Here is a 16,739-nt window from a genome sequence, read left to right as displayed (position 1 = left end):
TGTTGATACGAGCTATGAGAAGTAAACATGCACCAAACCGTTAGGACGTCAACAACACAGAGGTAATAAAGACACTGAACATTACAAAATAGAGGATATGGTAATAGTCGCTGTATTTCAAATCTTGGGCTTGTACAACATTTTTAATGCATACTATTTATAAAAATAATGGCATATGGAAGACACTGACAGCCTCGTCCCAGGTGGAAATTCAAACAACACTGCTCCAATCAATTTAAACCCAGCAGGAATGTTTAAGAAAATAAAGGGCTAAATGTCACTTCAAGAATGAAAGCGTGTTCAATGTTCAAACTTGAATTCCTCAATGGCTTGGATAACACCCTGATCAACAGTAGTGTGTTATTGCATGAGGTATAAGGAAGAAGAAGAGGTACTGAGAGTGAGTGATTACTTTACTTGCTTGTGCATACTGCAGTCCCCTAGGGAAGAGCAACATCCTACCCTTAAAATAGAGACTGTTTCAGTACTTTACAAAAGAAAATGTGTAGTGTAAAAAAGGTCACCAACAACAGGGATGTTTTAACTGGATGTATCCAAAATTTCCAAATAACAGTTGTATTTATTATCCCTTTTTTCCCCTTGTTTGTCCCTTCCAGTCTACGTGTGATGACTGACTACAGAGTGCCACTGGGTTGGACACTTCAGAATGGTTAATCAAGGCTGTGGCTTACTTTGATAAACCTGTATTCTTGGAGGTGTACTTTAGAGCAATTAAGCCCTACACTATCACAAATCTACAGAAAGTAGATAAGGTATCATTTCACTCCACGACCGATAAAGAAAATGCTTGTTAATTAGGCTGAAATGCATTTCAGTTTGCCGCTGACTGAGTTCTTTGGTCCCTGAAAGAAATGGAAAGGTTCGGCTCGTCAAAAGATTTCTTCTGCTATTCGCTCAAGAACTCATCGTCCAGGTTGACGTCTGTGGTGTCGATGTCTTCCAGGTCAAAATTGTCCAGATCCAGATCATCCAGGAGCTAAAGGTAAAAAAAACAAACAAAAGACGTTGCATTAAAGGCCACAAGAAGCATCATGGATACATAAAATTATTCATTTTATTCCATAATCATGCCAATATTACTGCAGTACATTTGTTCCCTTTTACCTCCTCATTCATCTCTGTCTCGAGGTACGCCTCCTCCTCCGCTACGTTCCCCTCTACAGCGACTGCTACTGGGGATAAAACCTCTGGCTGAGCCTGGAGAGGCACAGCAGACTCCAGGCTGTCCTCAGGCTTCACTGGGAGTGCTGTGGTTTCTTCCCCTTGTTCTGGTTCTTCTGCTGGGACTGGCTTCAACGCTGGCATTGTATCTTGGAGTGTGTCTAGCACTGGGTCAAGGACCAAATCTGGAAAAGTCTGGACTTGAACAGGCGCATCCAGCACTGAATCTGCTTTGGTGTCAAAGGAGATGAGCTCCTCCACTGCTACGGGCGACGCTGTGGTTTCTGAAACGAGTTCATCTGTAACATGTGTCTCCTCTTCTGCTGTATCTATGATGTTTGTTGTTCCTGAGGAGTCGATACCTGCTTCAAGTTCCTCATAAAGAAGCGTTTCTCCAGTTGCTATAGATTCTTTTACATCAACGTCAACTACCGGACCGGTGCTAGCAAGGACATCCTCTGTTGCTATGGTTTTTGTCTGCGTTTCTTCTGTTGCCATGACGGTTTCTGATGTTGTCTCGATTAAATATGTTTCAGATACACAGGCAGCAGGCACAGCATCTGTTTCTGCGGACATTTCTGTCTCAACTGATGAACTGACGTCTTCCACAGGACTGGATTTTACCATCTCTGGCTCTGCGGGGAGAATCTCTGTGTTGGACTCCAAAATGTCTTCCTCTGCAGAGACCGGAGCCTCCTCTGATTCAGTGATGGCCTCCTCCTGAGAAGACACAGAGTCTGCTTGCTCTGGTTCAACAGGCTCTTCTGTTACTGTGACAGGCAGAGGGGATCCTGCTGTTGGAGTGGATTCTTCTTCTGTTGCTGAAACCGGATCGATAACCTCCTGTGTTAGTGGAAGGGGTTCCTCCACGACTGCTGTTTCTTCAGGTGCAGCCTGTGTCACTGCTGCTACCACCACATCTTCATTTATGCTCTTTTCCACCCCCTGTATATACAACAAGCAGCATAGCAATTATGTTTTAGAGAACAGGTTCACATTTGTAAAGTAAAAGTACTAATGAATAAAAGTCATCATCTCTATTACAACACACTAAAAATCACTAGGACCAGTAACCCAAGTGTGAAGTAACAGACCTGCATTCAACATCCTACTTCATTAAAAGTATGGAAGTATTATCAGCAAATATCAACAGTAAAAACGGGAAAAACGTCCATGTGACTGATATATTATTAGATATAACATCTGATTTTTAATACTGATGCACAAATGCATAATCAGTAAGTGTCTATTGTAAGGTAGGGTAATTTAGTCCAGTGGTTTCCAACGTGATGAGATGATTAACAAAAGAGGAAAGAAGGCAAAACAAAATTCTGCTACACATGTTTATATTCATTTTTTTTACATTTCTCTCATCTTCATTTATTTCTCTCTTTGGGTCTTGAACAGTTATTCAGATTAAACCATGCCAGAACTGCTAACAACTTATGAACATCTGAAATATGACCAGGAGGACACACTGCTCTTTTATAAGACAAAAGAAAACTGGGAACCACTGGTCGAATCTTTAACAATGCATTTCATTTCAGAAACTTAGGATGTGTTCTCAAAGTTAAGGTAAATAACTCAAGATTGCACTTTAGTACAGGGCAAGAGTAAATGTTCTTAGTGACTTTCCATCGCTGAAAACGTTGGTCACTGTAATTGTTCCTTCTCTCCATATTGGCTGTGAAGAGATCCCTTTCTAAATCTATTTTAATTTAACGTCACAGAGTGGGGGACAAAATCCACTGTCCTCATTCCGTGCAAAATCTATTTCTTAAATTAAGCAGCAATTACTAATATGAGGCTTCAGAACTATGGCAAAACGAAGAGGGTATCTCACGTCCACACAGTATTTCCTTGGTCAGTTGTGGCTGAAGGATAGTAATGCCAAGAGGGAGTTTTGTAAAAAAAATCTTCGGTAGTTACCCATTTGATTCGCCTAACTCAGACTGCAGAGGCCTCACATGTCTCTTCAGAGTCAGTATGGATCACAGGAACAATAACCATGACCAAGCATTTTATCAGCGTAGGGCGTATGGGCCTGTGAGTATTGAAAAGTGTGAACCTATGATGGAGAGGAGCAGGTACACATCCTCACCTCCGGCTCAGTGATCTCTCCTTTGGACACAAAACTTGCAGATTCCTCCAGAACATTACGGTCCTCATTTGGCTGAAAATGAGTCAAATAGTGAATTTAGACGACTCAATTATTAGCAAAATGTAATTTGAAAGAACAATTAAGTACAACTTCTGTCCATAACCTATTAAAGTAAAAGTGTAGTTTCTCTGACTTCCACTGACCATGATGAGTGGGTATTCTGCAGCGGGCCTGACCCTGACATGAGTCTCCTTCAGGTACTCCTCAGCCAGCAGGGCTTGCTGGAGGCCAGGAAACAGGTTGCTGTACTGGGAGGGGTCAGCCAGAGCATCTGCTGCCTTCTGGTTGACCTTGGACAAACTCTCCTTCCACAGCTTCACCACCCTGGAGGAAGGGAAGCGCATACAGCTTGCCAATGATGCACAATATATACAAAGTCATTCCAATTATTAAAAACTTTCAGGAACTGCATTTGTCCCCCACGGATTTTGATTTGGGCTTTGTTCTCTGTTATGGATTAATGTGTGCTCACAGACACAGCCAGTACCCTGGAGTACAACACTCAATAGGAACAACTTTACCTTGACACATGGCTGGGCAGATATGTTCTTGCCAGAAAAGCAGCCTCTGGCAACCGATCTGTTTCGATGAGAAGGTCCAGACATTTGTCCAATCTGGGCAAATACAGAGAAGTGATGATGTGAAAAAATAATAATAAAAAGAAATGTGTATAAAAAATGGCCGTAATTCGCATTTCCTCTACTCCCACTCACCTCCCCTTCAAGAAGTAGGTGAGAAAGGCCACATTGGTTTTCCCATCTCTCTCTGCTCCCTCGGCCAATTTGCCCACCATGTTGGCGTTGCCCGAGGCGGTCGCCAACAGCAATAATCCCCCATAATCCTGAGCCTGGTGCAGACACTCTTGGGCCAAGCTAAACTGGCACTTTGTAGTAGCGAGCTCTGCCAGCTGCTTCCATTTCTGCTCTGACTGAAGCCCCCACGTGCCAAGGTGCCAAAGAGACCGGAGAGAGGATTATCACAGAAGGAAAAGCACGGACCTCGACAATACACTGTGAAGCACTTACTAACTATGGGAGGCCGGGGTTCTGACTCACCCTGCAAGACTTCTGGAGTAAAAATTGATTGATTCTACATACATTATCCTGCATATTACACAGCTACTCATTATAGAAAATGATTTAAAAACAATGTTTATGAAACGTGTTATTATAATATACACTCATTTAAATATCCTCCAAAAGACTGTGTGCAGGGCCCAAGGTCCTTAACTTGGTCCACTTCTTTGGTCCAGACTAAAATATCTCAGCATCTATTGAAAGATTTCCAGGACATTTTATACAAACATTCTTGGTTCCCAGAGAATTAATTGTACCGTCTCAACCCCGACTCTTCCTCTTGTGCTGCCATGATGTTGATGTGTGGTTTTGGGCTGAAATGTCTCATCAACTATTTTTGGAAATACGGTACACGCATTCAGTTCCCCCTCAAGATCAATTGTATCCATGGTGATTCTCTGACTTTTCATCTTACGCCATTATCAGGTCAGCCTTTCTACTTGTTCATTACTTTGGTTTATAACAATATGCCTTCAAAACTAATGACATTTACCTCAGCCTCTGCCGTCTGTGCTTAATGCTAGCAAACATTATCATGCTAGGACACTTAACTAAGATGCTGAACATGTTAGCATGCAGATGTTAGGATTTAGCTCAAAAACACTGTTCCTAAATACAGCCTGTCACGGTCATGTGTTAAATGGCAGTAGCTTTCTAAAGCTGCGGTTTTTTTGACAACCAATATCACATATATTGTTTGGATTAGTGTGAAGTACTGTATGGAGCTTTAGTCTTGTGTCTGTGTGAATGTGTGCTCTGACCTCTGCCTCGGAGGCCAGTTGGTAGGCTATCTTGAGCTCTCCCAGCTGCAGAGCCAGTTCAAACTTGTGTTCTGGGTCGGTGGACACCGCGAGGGCCTGCTGTCTGAAGCCCTACACAACACAGGAAAACACAAACAGTTACTTTAGTCCAAGTTTTCTGCTCTGCTATCCGACAGTGGCCAACAGTTGAATATTAGATATGTGAAAACTGTGTGAATGTAGAAAAAGTGGTAAAAGAGACTGCGTGAGAAGCAAAAACCATTCCCATGATAAATACTGTATACTCTAAAAGAAACAGACAAGAATTCTGCCCGGAGGTTTTACTCCATCTGGCTGCCTGCTGGTCTGTAAATTATGCATTTCATAACCAAATCCTGAATGTATAAGCAGTTCGAGCAGTGAGAAAAGCAGAGAGCTGCACAAACGTACCTGTTTCTCCAAAAAGAGGGCTACCCTGGTCCTCTGCTCCTTGGGGATTGTTGGTAGAACCTTGTCGGCAGTGCTGAAATCCTTCCTCATGACAGCTGTCTGGTACTCCAGCATTGACAGCAGCAGGGAATAGCTGATGACGTTCAGCTCCTTGTCTCCAAGGTAGAGACGATCGTCCTTGGGGATGTAGCCCAGCAGGTACATGGTCCTATACATGAGAGGGACTAATTTCAAGGTACTTCTTCGAGATGTTTTTCAATGTATTTTTAATTCACTGACTAGAAATAGATAGCAAGAGAAAGGTGGTCACAGCATGAGGCATCAAGTCACAGCAGACTCAGTGGTAATGTTGATGATGGCTGAGATGAATACACCAGCGGTGGGTACATCATATATTGACATGCATTGTACCTGTCCAGGTGAGCAATGGTGATAATCTCCCCTCCAACAAAGTAGTTTAGTCTGTTAAGAGAGCTGGTGTAGATGAAGCAGTCACCCACCCAAACCCCTGTCTTCACCACATCTGGGACCTCCCCCTGCACCTGCTCAGCAGAATGAAAGACACAAAGAATCATTGAAATGAACTGTCGAAACATCTTATTTATCTCTATTATCTGCATCTTCCAGAATAAAAAAACCCAAATATTTTAAGACTTTAGCCTAAGTTTCTAGAGAGTACGTTCTGCAAATGACATCCCTGCAAATTTGTTCAGGAAATAAACAATTACAGGTTTCTGACCTCAAAGGCACCCTCTATCCCATCCTCCGTCATCTCTGCCTTGGACTCCTGGGCCGCTGACACTTTCTCTTGTAGGTAGCGCAGCACAAAGAAGGACTCGTCCGTACTGATACACACAAGCTCCCCAGAGTCAGACCAGAAGATCTAAAGACAGGAAGAATTGATATTAGGAGAGGGCAATCGACCGACGGCTGGAGATGTAAGAGCCCTAACAGTATGACGCACATGTTTAGGCTGGATCTCGATACGGCGGATCAGTTCAGCAGTCTCCCAGTCATAGAAGGCCAGGCCACTGTTTGACCTCACGCCCAGTAAGAAGCCACCAAAGATACCTGTGGGACAGCAGGATACCAAGCATCAGACATACATATACATAATGTATCCACAAACACACACAAAAAAAACCCTGTTGTGTCAAATGAAACTCACCTTCAGCCCCAAAATCTGGTTTAAAAGCCTTCTTCTCTTTAAAGTTCTTGAATATTTTGACCATAGTGCTTCCTTCCCTTATGGCGTACCTATGAAAACAATGCAAACACTCAATAAACATGTGACTGACCACATCGGAGAGTGTTAATTACTCTTATGACATATGAGAGCCTGACACATCGGTCAGTCGCTATTAGCGGCCAATAATGGCCTTTCGCAGCCATAACGGTGTGTCTCGGCATATATATATTTTCTAATGTGCGCCAATATGGAATTTTCTTTTACAGAACATATAATGAAGAAAACAATGTTTGGGGTGATTGATAAATCCTATCGTAATGGTATTTTTCCAGAAGTGCCAGCAAACAGAGACTACAGACTTCTCATCTGAAAGAAAAAGAAGTGTCACTGCCACAATGTCGCACTATTCCTTTAAATACTTACTGTGAGGAGTCGTGTGCCCAGACAAACTCTTGAGCTGAACCGAAGCTCTTGTTCCTAAGGGCCATGGCGGTGTAGATGATATACTCCCCATCTCCACACACCACAACAAATCTGCAAATGGACGATAAAGACAATTATCACCCCAAAAGAATCAGGTCGGCACCACGTTTTTACCTGCACTCGCATGTGTCCTGGATGGTAAAACTGTGGTTACAAACAAACATACAGTACAGTACAGTCCGGAAACTTAAATGCGTTGTTACTCTCAGTCGTGAAAAGTTATATACACACATATCGGCTGTATAAGAAAATGTCCATTTGTTGTTCTAGGATGCTCGAAACTATCAGAGTAGTCATATAAAAGCCTTCGCACATGATGGGAAGAGATGTGTGAGAGTCCAAAATATTTATGTGGCAGGACGTCTCAAGACTTTCCCCCAATAGGTGGAAAAAAACATGCTCTGGTCTGTTTGTATTTCTTGAAACCAATCACAATGCAGTGTGATATGCTGGATGTCAGGCTTTACCCCCACACTGTACTTCTGGTAAGCCGGACTATGTGGCAGGAAAATCATTTCTAGACTGAAAATTATATTTTTACTGTAACTGCATTAACTCTCAGATAAGTGTGGGTGTGAATGATTATGGACAGTGTTATAGTGCTGATTTGTACAGTCTCAGAAGTTAATCGACCCACTGTCTCACCTCCCGTTGGGGCTGTGTTGGATTGTCTGGGGGAAGATCTCACAGCTGCCCATGTCTTTGATACCCAGCGGCAGCCGCTCTCCATCACTGATCTCAGTTTCTCCCAGGGCCTTCAAGTTGGCCTGCTGCACCTCAGAGTGACGAGCCCACATGACCTTCCCACTGGAGTCCATGGACATGGCCGGCTCCTCCCGACCCAGCTGACGCAGAGAGGGAGAGGAAACAGGAGGATGAGGTGCAGGAAAATGTAATGTATTAAAACGTCAAATGTTTAGGGAGCTAGTGGCATCTGTAAAACAACAACACAGTATACCTTGATGATGATGCTGCCTTCGTCATAGCCCAAAGCCACACTGTTGGAGCCAGGCTGCCCGCATATACACCACACCCTCTCCATGCCATAGTTCAGTGTGTTTTCTAGTCGGTAGGTGTTGGAATGCCACACTCGAACAGTGCCTGATGAAACAACAGGGAGGTCAAATTGAACCAAGATACTGGTGGTGATTCGGGGGCTACATATATATATATATATATATATATATATATATATATATATATATATATATATATATATATATAAAAGCTGTGTTTGTGTAGCTTTAGAAATGTTTTATTAAGTTCACAACCTACCATCCTCAGAGCCTGTAAGGATGATTGGCAGCTCAGGATGGTAACTGACGCAGGTCACATTCTGGGCGTGACCCTCCAGGGTCTGAACACAGGTTTTGTTCTGGTAGATAAAGACACACAGCACATGCACTCACACTAAACTGCTCTTGTGTGTATCTTATCAATATATAACAGTGAATATTGACATAAAGAAGAGGTCGCATGCGCTTTCTGCTACACTGGAGTGTATGTACGCTTGACAACATGTTTAGTTTTTAAAACAGTAAATGATGAACCCTAAACAAATATTACATTTTTCAAAACTGATACATATGGGTTGAGAACCACTGGAAGATATGTGTAGCTCTGTTATGGAGAGCAGGCTGACAAGAGATATACTGTATTTGTTTGGGATAAACAAATGATTGTATCCTGGTTTAAAAGATGTGCATGTTGTTGCATGTGCATGACTTTGTGCAGCATTTTTTTAAATAATGCAAAGATGAACATTCATCTGTTAGAGTACAGAGCAGTGCACTCATGATGCATGGACTAAACCACTGTGTGGTGTACATTTAGGATAACATAAGAATATGCTGATAAGAATATATTTTGTATATTAAAAAAAGTAAAGATATTGTGCCCAGGTGGGCTTTAGTGTTTTACCACTTAATGTTGAAATTGGATGTTTGTCAGTCTAGAGGAAGAAAAGTGGATTTGTTAGATATGCTGTCTGAATGATTATGATGAGCTGCACAATACTTATTTAGTAAGATAAATACATACAAGTTGGCTGTTGTTCACATCGGAAACATCGATCACAGTTACTTGGAGCAAGCCTGGGAGCTGAGGAAAAGTTCATTTGGAATTTAAGTACCTGATAATCCCAGATCTTGACCAGGCGGTCATCTGCCCCTGATATGAGGTAGGGCTTGTCTCCCCCGCTGTAGTAATCAATGCAGTTCACCCCCTTCTCGTGGCCTTCCAGGGTGAAGTTGGGAGTCCTGGAGCCCAGCTGCCACACCTACAGCAGAGAGTAGAAACATGCAGGAAGACAGTGATTACGCAGATGTGTATAACAATCGAGAACTGTCCCCTCTGGCTGAAGAGAAAATGTCTCTGCATGACCCTCCTTTCTCTTACGTTTACCTTCATTTTAAGTGGAAGAACAGCACCAACCTTTGTCTGTTTGTGCCCTAAAGCAATCTTACTTGTCTGTACTCTTAAAAGCATTTGCATGTGTGCATGCGTGCATACGTGTACCTTAACAGTTCTGTCCAGAGAGGCGCTGGCAAACTGGTTGTTGTCTTTGGGGTTGATGACAATCTGCATTACATAGTGAGTGTGTCCCTCAAACACTTGACTACACGTCCACTTTCTGTCCCAGTCCCACAGCTTGATTAACATGTCATCTGAAAACATAACAAATGTATAAAACACGAAACAATGAGTATTCAACAGTCAGTACGCCATTCTTTTCTAATTACAGTCAGGCGAGAGTTTAACAACCCTTCGTGTACTAAATGAGTTGTTTTTAAAAAATATATTTTTGGTTGGTATGTAGGTCTTTCATACCACTGCTGGTGAGGATGTAGGGCTGTGTAGGGTGGACAACGATGCAGCGGATGTAGTCAGAGTGAGCCTCAAACATGTGAACTCGCTCTAGAGTGTTGTAATTGAACACACGGATCTGCATATCATCCTGAGAGGACAGACAGAGGGAAACAAAGCACAAAAACACTGATTCATCGGGCTTATCTGACTGTCACAAATGTATTTTTAGTTGTACAAAATGATGCGCATGGCATTTAAAACCGCAAAGAATACACATACAGTACAATAACAATCAGAAAATTTGACCTGTGTGATTAAAAGAGTTGGAACCATACCATATTTCAGTATTTCCATTACAGTAACTTATCTTGAGTTTGATTGATGACCCAATATTTTTCTACCAATGGTTTACTTGTAGTTCTACTGTGGTTTTATGGTATTCATGATTTACCTTCCCTATATCATAATGCCTATGTTTATATATGTTATCTCAGAGGGAATGTGCAATATTTTACAAATCCATTTACATATCATGTGCAATATCTTGCATATCCTTGTTGTATGTGACTTATTTATTGTGTCTTTTGAGTACCACTGTCCTGTCCTGTCTTGCGGCTACATATTGTTTTACGTTGATTTTAACAGTGTAAAGAATTATTATTGCCCAAGCAGAATTTACCCTTGGAGACAAAGCACATCTGATCTAAATGCGCTCATCGCAAGTTCTTTTAAACTTGATTTATTATCGGTTAACACTCTGAAAAGGTTACTGACATGAATTGGGGCTTTAATACATATATTCATATGTATGAATGTATGTATGAATTTGCAATACTTACAGCTCCAGCAACGACCCAGTGTTTCCTGGCTACAAACTTAGCCACTCTGACAGGCAGGTCACACAGCTCAAACGTTTTCACCATCATCTACACACACTCAGACACAGCCAACATTAGTCATGAGTCAACATTATACAGACTTTACTTTCATTGAATAATTAAAAGCTTGGATCACAAATTGATTGTGTGTGATTGTGTGTGTGTGTGTGTGTGTGTGTGTGTGTGTGTGTGTGTGTGTGTGTGTGTAGGAATGACTCAATAAGTGTGTTTGGGAGGAATGTGTAACTGACTGATAGTAACCTGTGTCTCATGGTTCCAGACCACCACAGTGCCGCTGTAGAGGCTCGCCACCATCCAGGGCTCAGTGGGGTGCAGATCGGTACTCTTCACCCGGTCTGACCGAGCAGTCAGCTTCCGCTTGATGTCCAACCGCAGAGGCTGTTAATATAAAATAAGATGATTTTTAAAATGAACAGAAACATATCGATCTGCTCCTCTGAACAGTGGTGGACGTTCTCTGCCAGAAGATTGTAAAAACCCTCAATAAGCAGCCTGCATTTTGAAATGTCTTCATGGTATGCAGTGTAGACGATGACTTACATATTGTGAGGTGTAAACAGTTTTAATAAAATGCATTCAACTGGACAGATAGATAGATAGACAGATAGATAGATAGATAGATAGATAGATAGATAGATAGATAGATAGATAGATAGATAGATAGATAGATGATAGATATATAGAGGATAGATAGAGGACAGACAGACAGATAGACAGATAGATAGACAGATGAGGATAGATAGATAGATAGATAGATAGATAGATAGATAGATAGATAGATAGATAGATAGATAGATAGATAGATAGATAGATAGATAGATAGACGGATACATAAATAGATAGATAGATGGTAGATAAATAGATATATAGAGGATAGATAGATGATAGATGGACAGACAGACAGACAGATAGATAGATGATAGATAAATAGATATATAGAGGATAGATAGATGATAGATGGACAGACAGACAGACAGATAGATAGATGATAGATAGATAGGACAGACAGACAGACAGACGGATAGATGATAGACAGATAGATAGATAGATGGATACATAAATAGATAGATACATAGATAGATAGATAGATAGACAGACAGACAGACAGACAGAGACACACACACACACACACACACACACACACACACAGACAGACAGACAGACAGACAGACAGACAGACAGACAGACACACACACAGATAGATAGATAGATAGATAGATAGACAGATAGATACATACATACATAGATACATAGATAGATAGATAGACACTGTAATTGTCACTGCACACACGTACAAGGGAATTACTTTGGAACAAACCTGAGATGCCATAATAGAGGAGAAAAGCACACAGAGTGCACACATACCTACAGTAACAATATGCATTAAGTATTTTCGTGTATAAAAAGGATTTGAGGGTTTGGAGATATCGGGGCCTAATGGAGGGGGTGTGTCTGTTGATACTTCCCATTCCACATTTAATATGCATGCCTGCTCCACACTGGCTGGGTCCTCTCAGGACTAGCCCTGCCGCTGAAACTCCTCTTAGCAGCCTGTTCATTTAACTTCTAATGGGAGAAACTAAAAAGCACCGGAACGAGTCTAAAAACGTTGCCATAAAAGAAAAAAAGTTTTTTAATGTGCTGGTTTTAACACTGTTGGTTATAAAATGCAGTTTTTGGTCTCTGTCGTTGCTGTAAGTAGCCTACAGTACTTACAGTACACTGAGTGTTTTGAATGGGTTGTGGATAGTGAGTGTACGCACACGGGGCACCGCGTACCACGGAGCTACTAAGTTACTACTGAGCTACTAAGAGTTACAAAACAACCGCCAACACAGAAACAAAGTATCGTTTATGGCGTTTTAATGTTTTATTTCCGCCTACCATGTTTCCACGTCAGTGAGTCTCTGCCGGGCTGTCCAGTGAAAATGTACCGAGTTTCCTGATGCCCGAGTCGGGCTTCGAGTCTGGAGCTCAGTGGAGAAACTTTGGTGACCAAGCGGAATGACTCATATCCGGTATTTATTTTCACAATAAACCTCCAAGAAGTTAGTAAAGAAATAAATAAATCAACTACACAAAACTGCAAGTAAAACTATAGCAGATGAGGCAAACATTTTAATCTAAAAGTACAAATATAATCTTGTAATTTCCACAATTAATACAAACCATTAAATATACATACACACTAATAGCTGGTAATTAATTGCAGGCATTGTAGGTCTAATAATCAGAATCAGAGGTGTATTAGTCAAGTATGCAAACAAAATATTTAACTTCCACTAGTTTTTAATTCTTCATTAATGTTATATAGGCCTAATAGTTGTATGCTTGTTTAGTAACCCTATATAAACAACAAATGCCTACATGAAAAGGTCAAACTAGTCATTTAAAGGGATAAAGATAGTGCAAAGGTGCATGGAAGAGCTGGTTGTAAAACGCCACCTATAACCCAAAGGCTACATATCATATGTACTTACGGTTGACCATAATTAAATTCAATTTATTATGCTTTTTCTGCATTAATGTAACAAATATGATATTGACACAATAGATAATGTACACGGACATTTTGTGGTGACTACTAGCTAATGGGCTAAGTATTACCGCTGTGCCTTACGTTTAGGATTTTATGGTTGCACATTTAAGGCTTTTATTTTGAGGCCATTACGCCCCATTTCCGGTCATGATCTCTCTGTCGCTGTGTGATTTGACGCTGCTTCTTTTTGACGACGTGGATCCTCCAGCGCTTCCTGTGGGAGGGAGCAGCTCAAGATCCGGCAGAGAAGCAGAACATGCTGTACCTGTGAGTCCGTGCTACACTGCAAAAAATAACACGGGCTGCAAACAACCCACCTACTTACTTTGGAGTCCTAATCCCTACAGTCTACAAAGTGAATGGAAAATATGAAAATGGCCTTTTGTGCCTTTGTCTCATGCAACATTTTCAGACACTTCTAACTGTTATAATGTGAAAGTTGCACTAGTTTTATTTGGACCTTTTTACAGTGCATCATCAGCCTCTTTCTTGTCACTTTGTTTTATGAAAATGCTCAAAAAACAGTACAGTAGGCCACATTCATTGTGCTACCAGGCCTAAAAAAGGCCTTTTTTTATACAGGTTAAATCTCATTGAGACCCAGGGTCTCAATTGAGGCAGCAGCAAGACACAAAGTTACAGACTAACTGAACATACAGGAGACACAACACAGAACACAAACAGTAAAAGGATGCAGTACAAACTGCAAAGGGCAAAGAACAAGTTAAGTACAAGTTAAATTATGTACAAGTGCCGACCCCCACACACTGTCTCAACAGCCTTCCTACAAGCAGTTTGAAGTCCCCTAAAGAAATAAAGCTGGACAGCTTCGGCCTCTGCTGGAGCTTGTTCCAGGTCGCAGGAAAATGCCTTCTTGCCGAGTTCAGTACGGACTGACGGGATGGCAAACGAGATGAAGTCCAGGGACCAGAGGCTGCGATCGGACTGTTTCTGTGTCAGATACATTCATTCATTCATCTTCAACCGCTTATCCCGGGGTCGGGGTCGCGGGGGTGCTGGAGCCGATCCCAGCTGACATCGGGCGTGAGGCGGGGTACACCCTGGACAGGACACCAGTCCATCAGCAGGGCACATAGAGACAAACAGAGACAGACAACCATTCACACCTACAATTTTAGAGTCGTCACTTAAGCTAACACATGCACGTCTTTGGACTGTGAGAGGAAACCGGAGAACCCGAAGAAAACCCACACAGACACGGGGAGAACATGCAAACTCCACACAGGAGGGCCCCAGCCGGGATTTGAACCAGGAACCCTCTCGCTGTGAAGCGACAGTGCTAACCACCACATCACCAGAGGCACCAGCAAAACACAAAGTGACAGACTAACTGAACATACAGGAGACACAACACAGAACACAAACAGTAAAACAATACAGTACAAACTGCAAAGGGCAAAGAACAAGTTATGTACAAGTGCCGACCCCCACACACTGTCTCAACAGCCTTCCCTACAAGCAGTTTGAAGTCCCCTGAAGAAATAAAGCTGGACAGCTTCGGCCTCTGCTGGAGCTTGTTCCAGGTCGCAGGCGCGGCGTAGGGAAATGCCTTCTTGCCGAGTTCAGTACGGACCGACGGGATGGTAAACGAGATGAAGTCCAGGGACCAGAGGCGTCAATCAGACTGTTTCTGTACCAGATACGTTGACAAATATTATTAATATTATTTTGATATGGCTGTCCAGAGTGAAGGGAAATGGGGAGAGGGTGGCTGGAGAGGTGCCAGTTCATCTCCTGGGCACTGCCGAGGTGCTGTTGAGCAAGGCACCAAACCCCCAACTGCTCGGGGCGCCGGTCACTGGCAGCCCCCTCGCTCTAACATCTCTTCACTAGTTGCATGTATATAGGTCCTGTCTGTGCATGTATGTGTATTTCGGGCCTGTGTGTAAAAAAATGAAAAAATAGAGTGAAAATTGAATTTCCCCATTGCGGGATGAATAAAGGAATTCTTCTTCTTCTTCTTGAATATGGAAAAACAGCTAATTGCTCTATAATTGTAGTAGCCTACATATTTAAATTAAGAATACAAGTGGTGTGAAACATACTGATCATGAAGTCATGAAGTAGCATTGGGTCATAGGAGTTGTCGTCTTAATTGTTAAACAACCGTAATTGCTAATGAAAATCTGTGATCGTATAAAACCTACGTTTAACCACAATGTCCGTTGCACTCTGTCACATTTAGTCATTTTTTGGTTTATTTTACGTTAGCTTTCTTTTGATTTGATTTATGTTTTTATGCTTATTGTTACTCTGATCCTTTCCCGTCTTTGTATTGAAACTGTTGCACAATAATTTCCCTCGGGATAAATAAAGCTTCTTGAATCTTGAATCTTGAATCTTTTATTCCGGCAGAAATCATTTTCACGGGCCTTTCTGTGTGGAGTTTGCATGTTCTCCCCGTGTCTGCGTGGGTTTTCTCCGGGTTCTCCGGTTTCCTCCCACAATCCAAAGACGTGCACGTGTTAGGTTAATTGATGGTTATCCGTCTCTGTTCGTCTCCATGTGCCCTGTGATAGACTGGTGTCCTGTCCAGGGTTTACCCCACCTCACGCCCGATGTCAGCTGGGTTCGGCTCCAGCCCCCCGGCGACCCCGACAGGGATAAGCGGTTGAAGATGAATGAATGAATGTACTGGAGTTTTAGTTACTCATTTTTCACAGTATGTCACATTATGAATAACCGCAAGTAATGTTAGCCAAGATAAAGTGATCTTCTACATGAGTCGACTACCCATAAAGCTACAGCTAAGTGGCGAATGACTGAGGTCTCTAATGGATTAGTGTGGCAGAAAAATAGCTATTACTGCTCCTATGCATATTTCTTTAACATTGTATGATTTCCTAAAGGTACTCTCTAATATATCACCTGATCTTTCTCTCATGTCTCCCTAAAATAGAGCAACTAGAGTGGGTATAAGATATATGACGCCATTGACAGGCAACCAAATGTAATGGGTCGTTACCTTGAATGCAATAACTGATTTCACCGGGCTGGAACATTATTGGAAACATTTGGGGAAATCTCAAGTACACAGTTCAACAAAATACATAACATAGGTCTAGACATTATAGACATTTTAATGTGTAAACATTACATATTATACCTTGGAGTCAATTGATTACAATTACATTATAAATAGGCAGAAACATGCAACACACGACAGACAGTTTTTGCAGATGGGCTTCGTC

The 16,739-nt window shown here is 41.9% G+C and overlaps 1 protein-coding gene across 1 annotated transcript; it reads right to left on the bottom strand.

The window, feature by feature from the left end:
* Window position 1: 1 nt before the first annotated feature.
* On the bottom strand, window positions 2-12,952 carry LOC310947017 (coatomer subunit beta'-like). Its single transcript, XM_083913634.1, has 22 exons — window positions 12,873-12,952; window positions 11,229-11,366; window positions 10,929-11,015; window positions 10,111-10,237; window positions 9,799-9,947; window positions 9,413-9,559; window positions 8,557-8,656; window positions 8,240-8,382; window positions 7,927-8,126; window positions 7,222-7,332; window positions 6,778-6,866; window positions 6,574-6,680; window positions 6,349-6,492; window positions 6,021-6,151; window positions 5,610-5,817; window positions 5,181-5,291; window positions 4,057-4,271; window positions 3,865-3,957; window positions 3,487-3,667; window positions 3,284-3,355; window positions 1,126-2,127; window positions 2-997 (listed from the first exon to the last, which is right to left on the bottom strand). The coding sequence occupies exons 1-22, from the start codon at window positions 12,873-12,875 to the stop codon at window positions 908-910; spliced, it is 3,648 nt and encodes a 1,215-aa protein (XP_083769760.1). The 5' UTR covers window positions 12,876-12,952; the 3' UTR covers window positions 2-907.
* Between the last annotated feature and the right edge of the window lie 3,787 nt (window positions 12,953-16,739).

This window comes from Echiichthys vipera (assembly GCF_963691815.1).
Source record: "Echiichthys vipera genome assembly, chromosome: 5".
Classification (NCBI taxonomy): domain Eukaryota; kingdom Metazoa; phylum Chordata; class Actinopteri; order Perciformes; family Trachinidae; genus Echiichthys; species Echiichthys vipera.
Note: the sequence above shows the minus strand (reverse complement) of the source record. Positions and strands in the feature narration are given on the sequence as shown.

What these genes read in the sequence shown, in the direction of transcription:
- LOC310947017 (XM_083913634.1), bottom strand. An exon ending in TCAAGATCTGGGATTATCAG is followed by an intron (nt 8,657 to 9,412) that starts GTACTTAAATTC and finishes TTTATCTACCAG; the next exon opens with AACAAAACCTGTGTTCAGAC. An exon ending in ACCTACTTCTTGAAGGGGAG is followed by an intron (nt 3,958 to 4,056) that starts GTGAGTGGGAGT and finishes GTATTTGCCCAG; the next exon opens with ATTGGACAAATGTCTGGACC.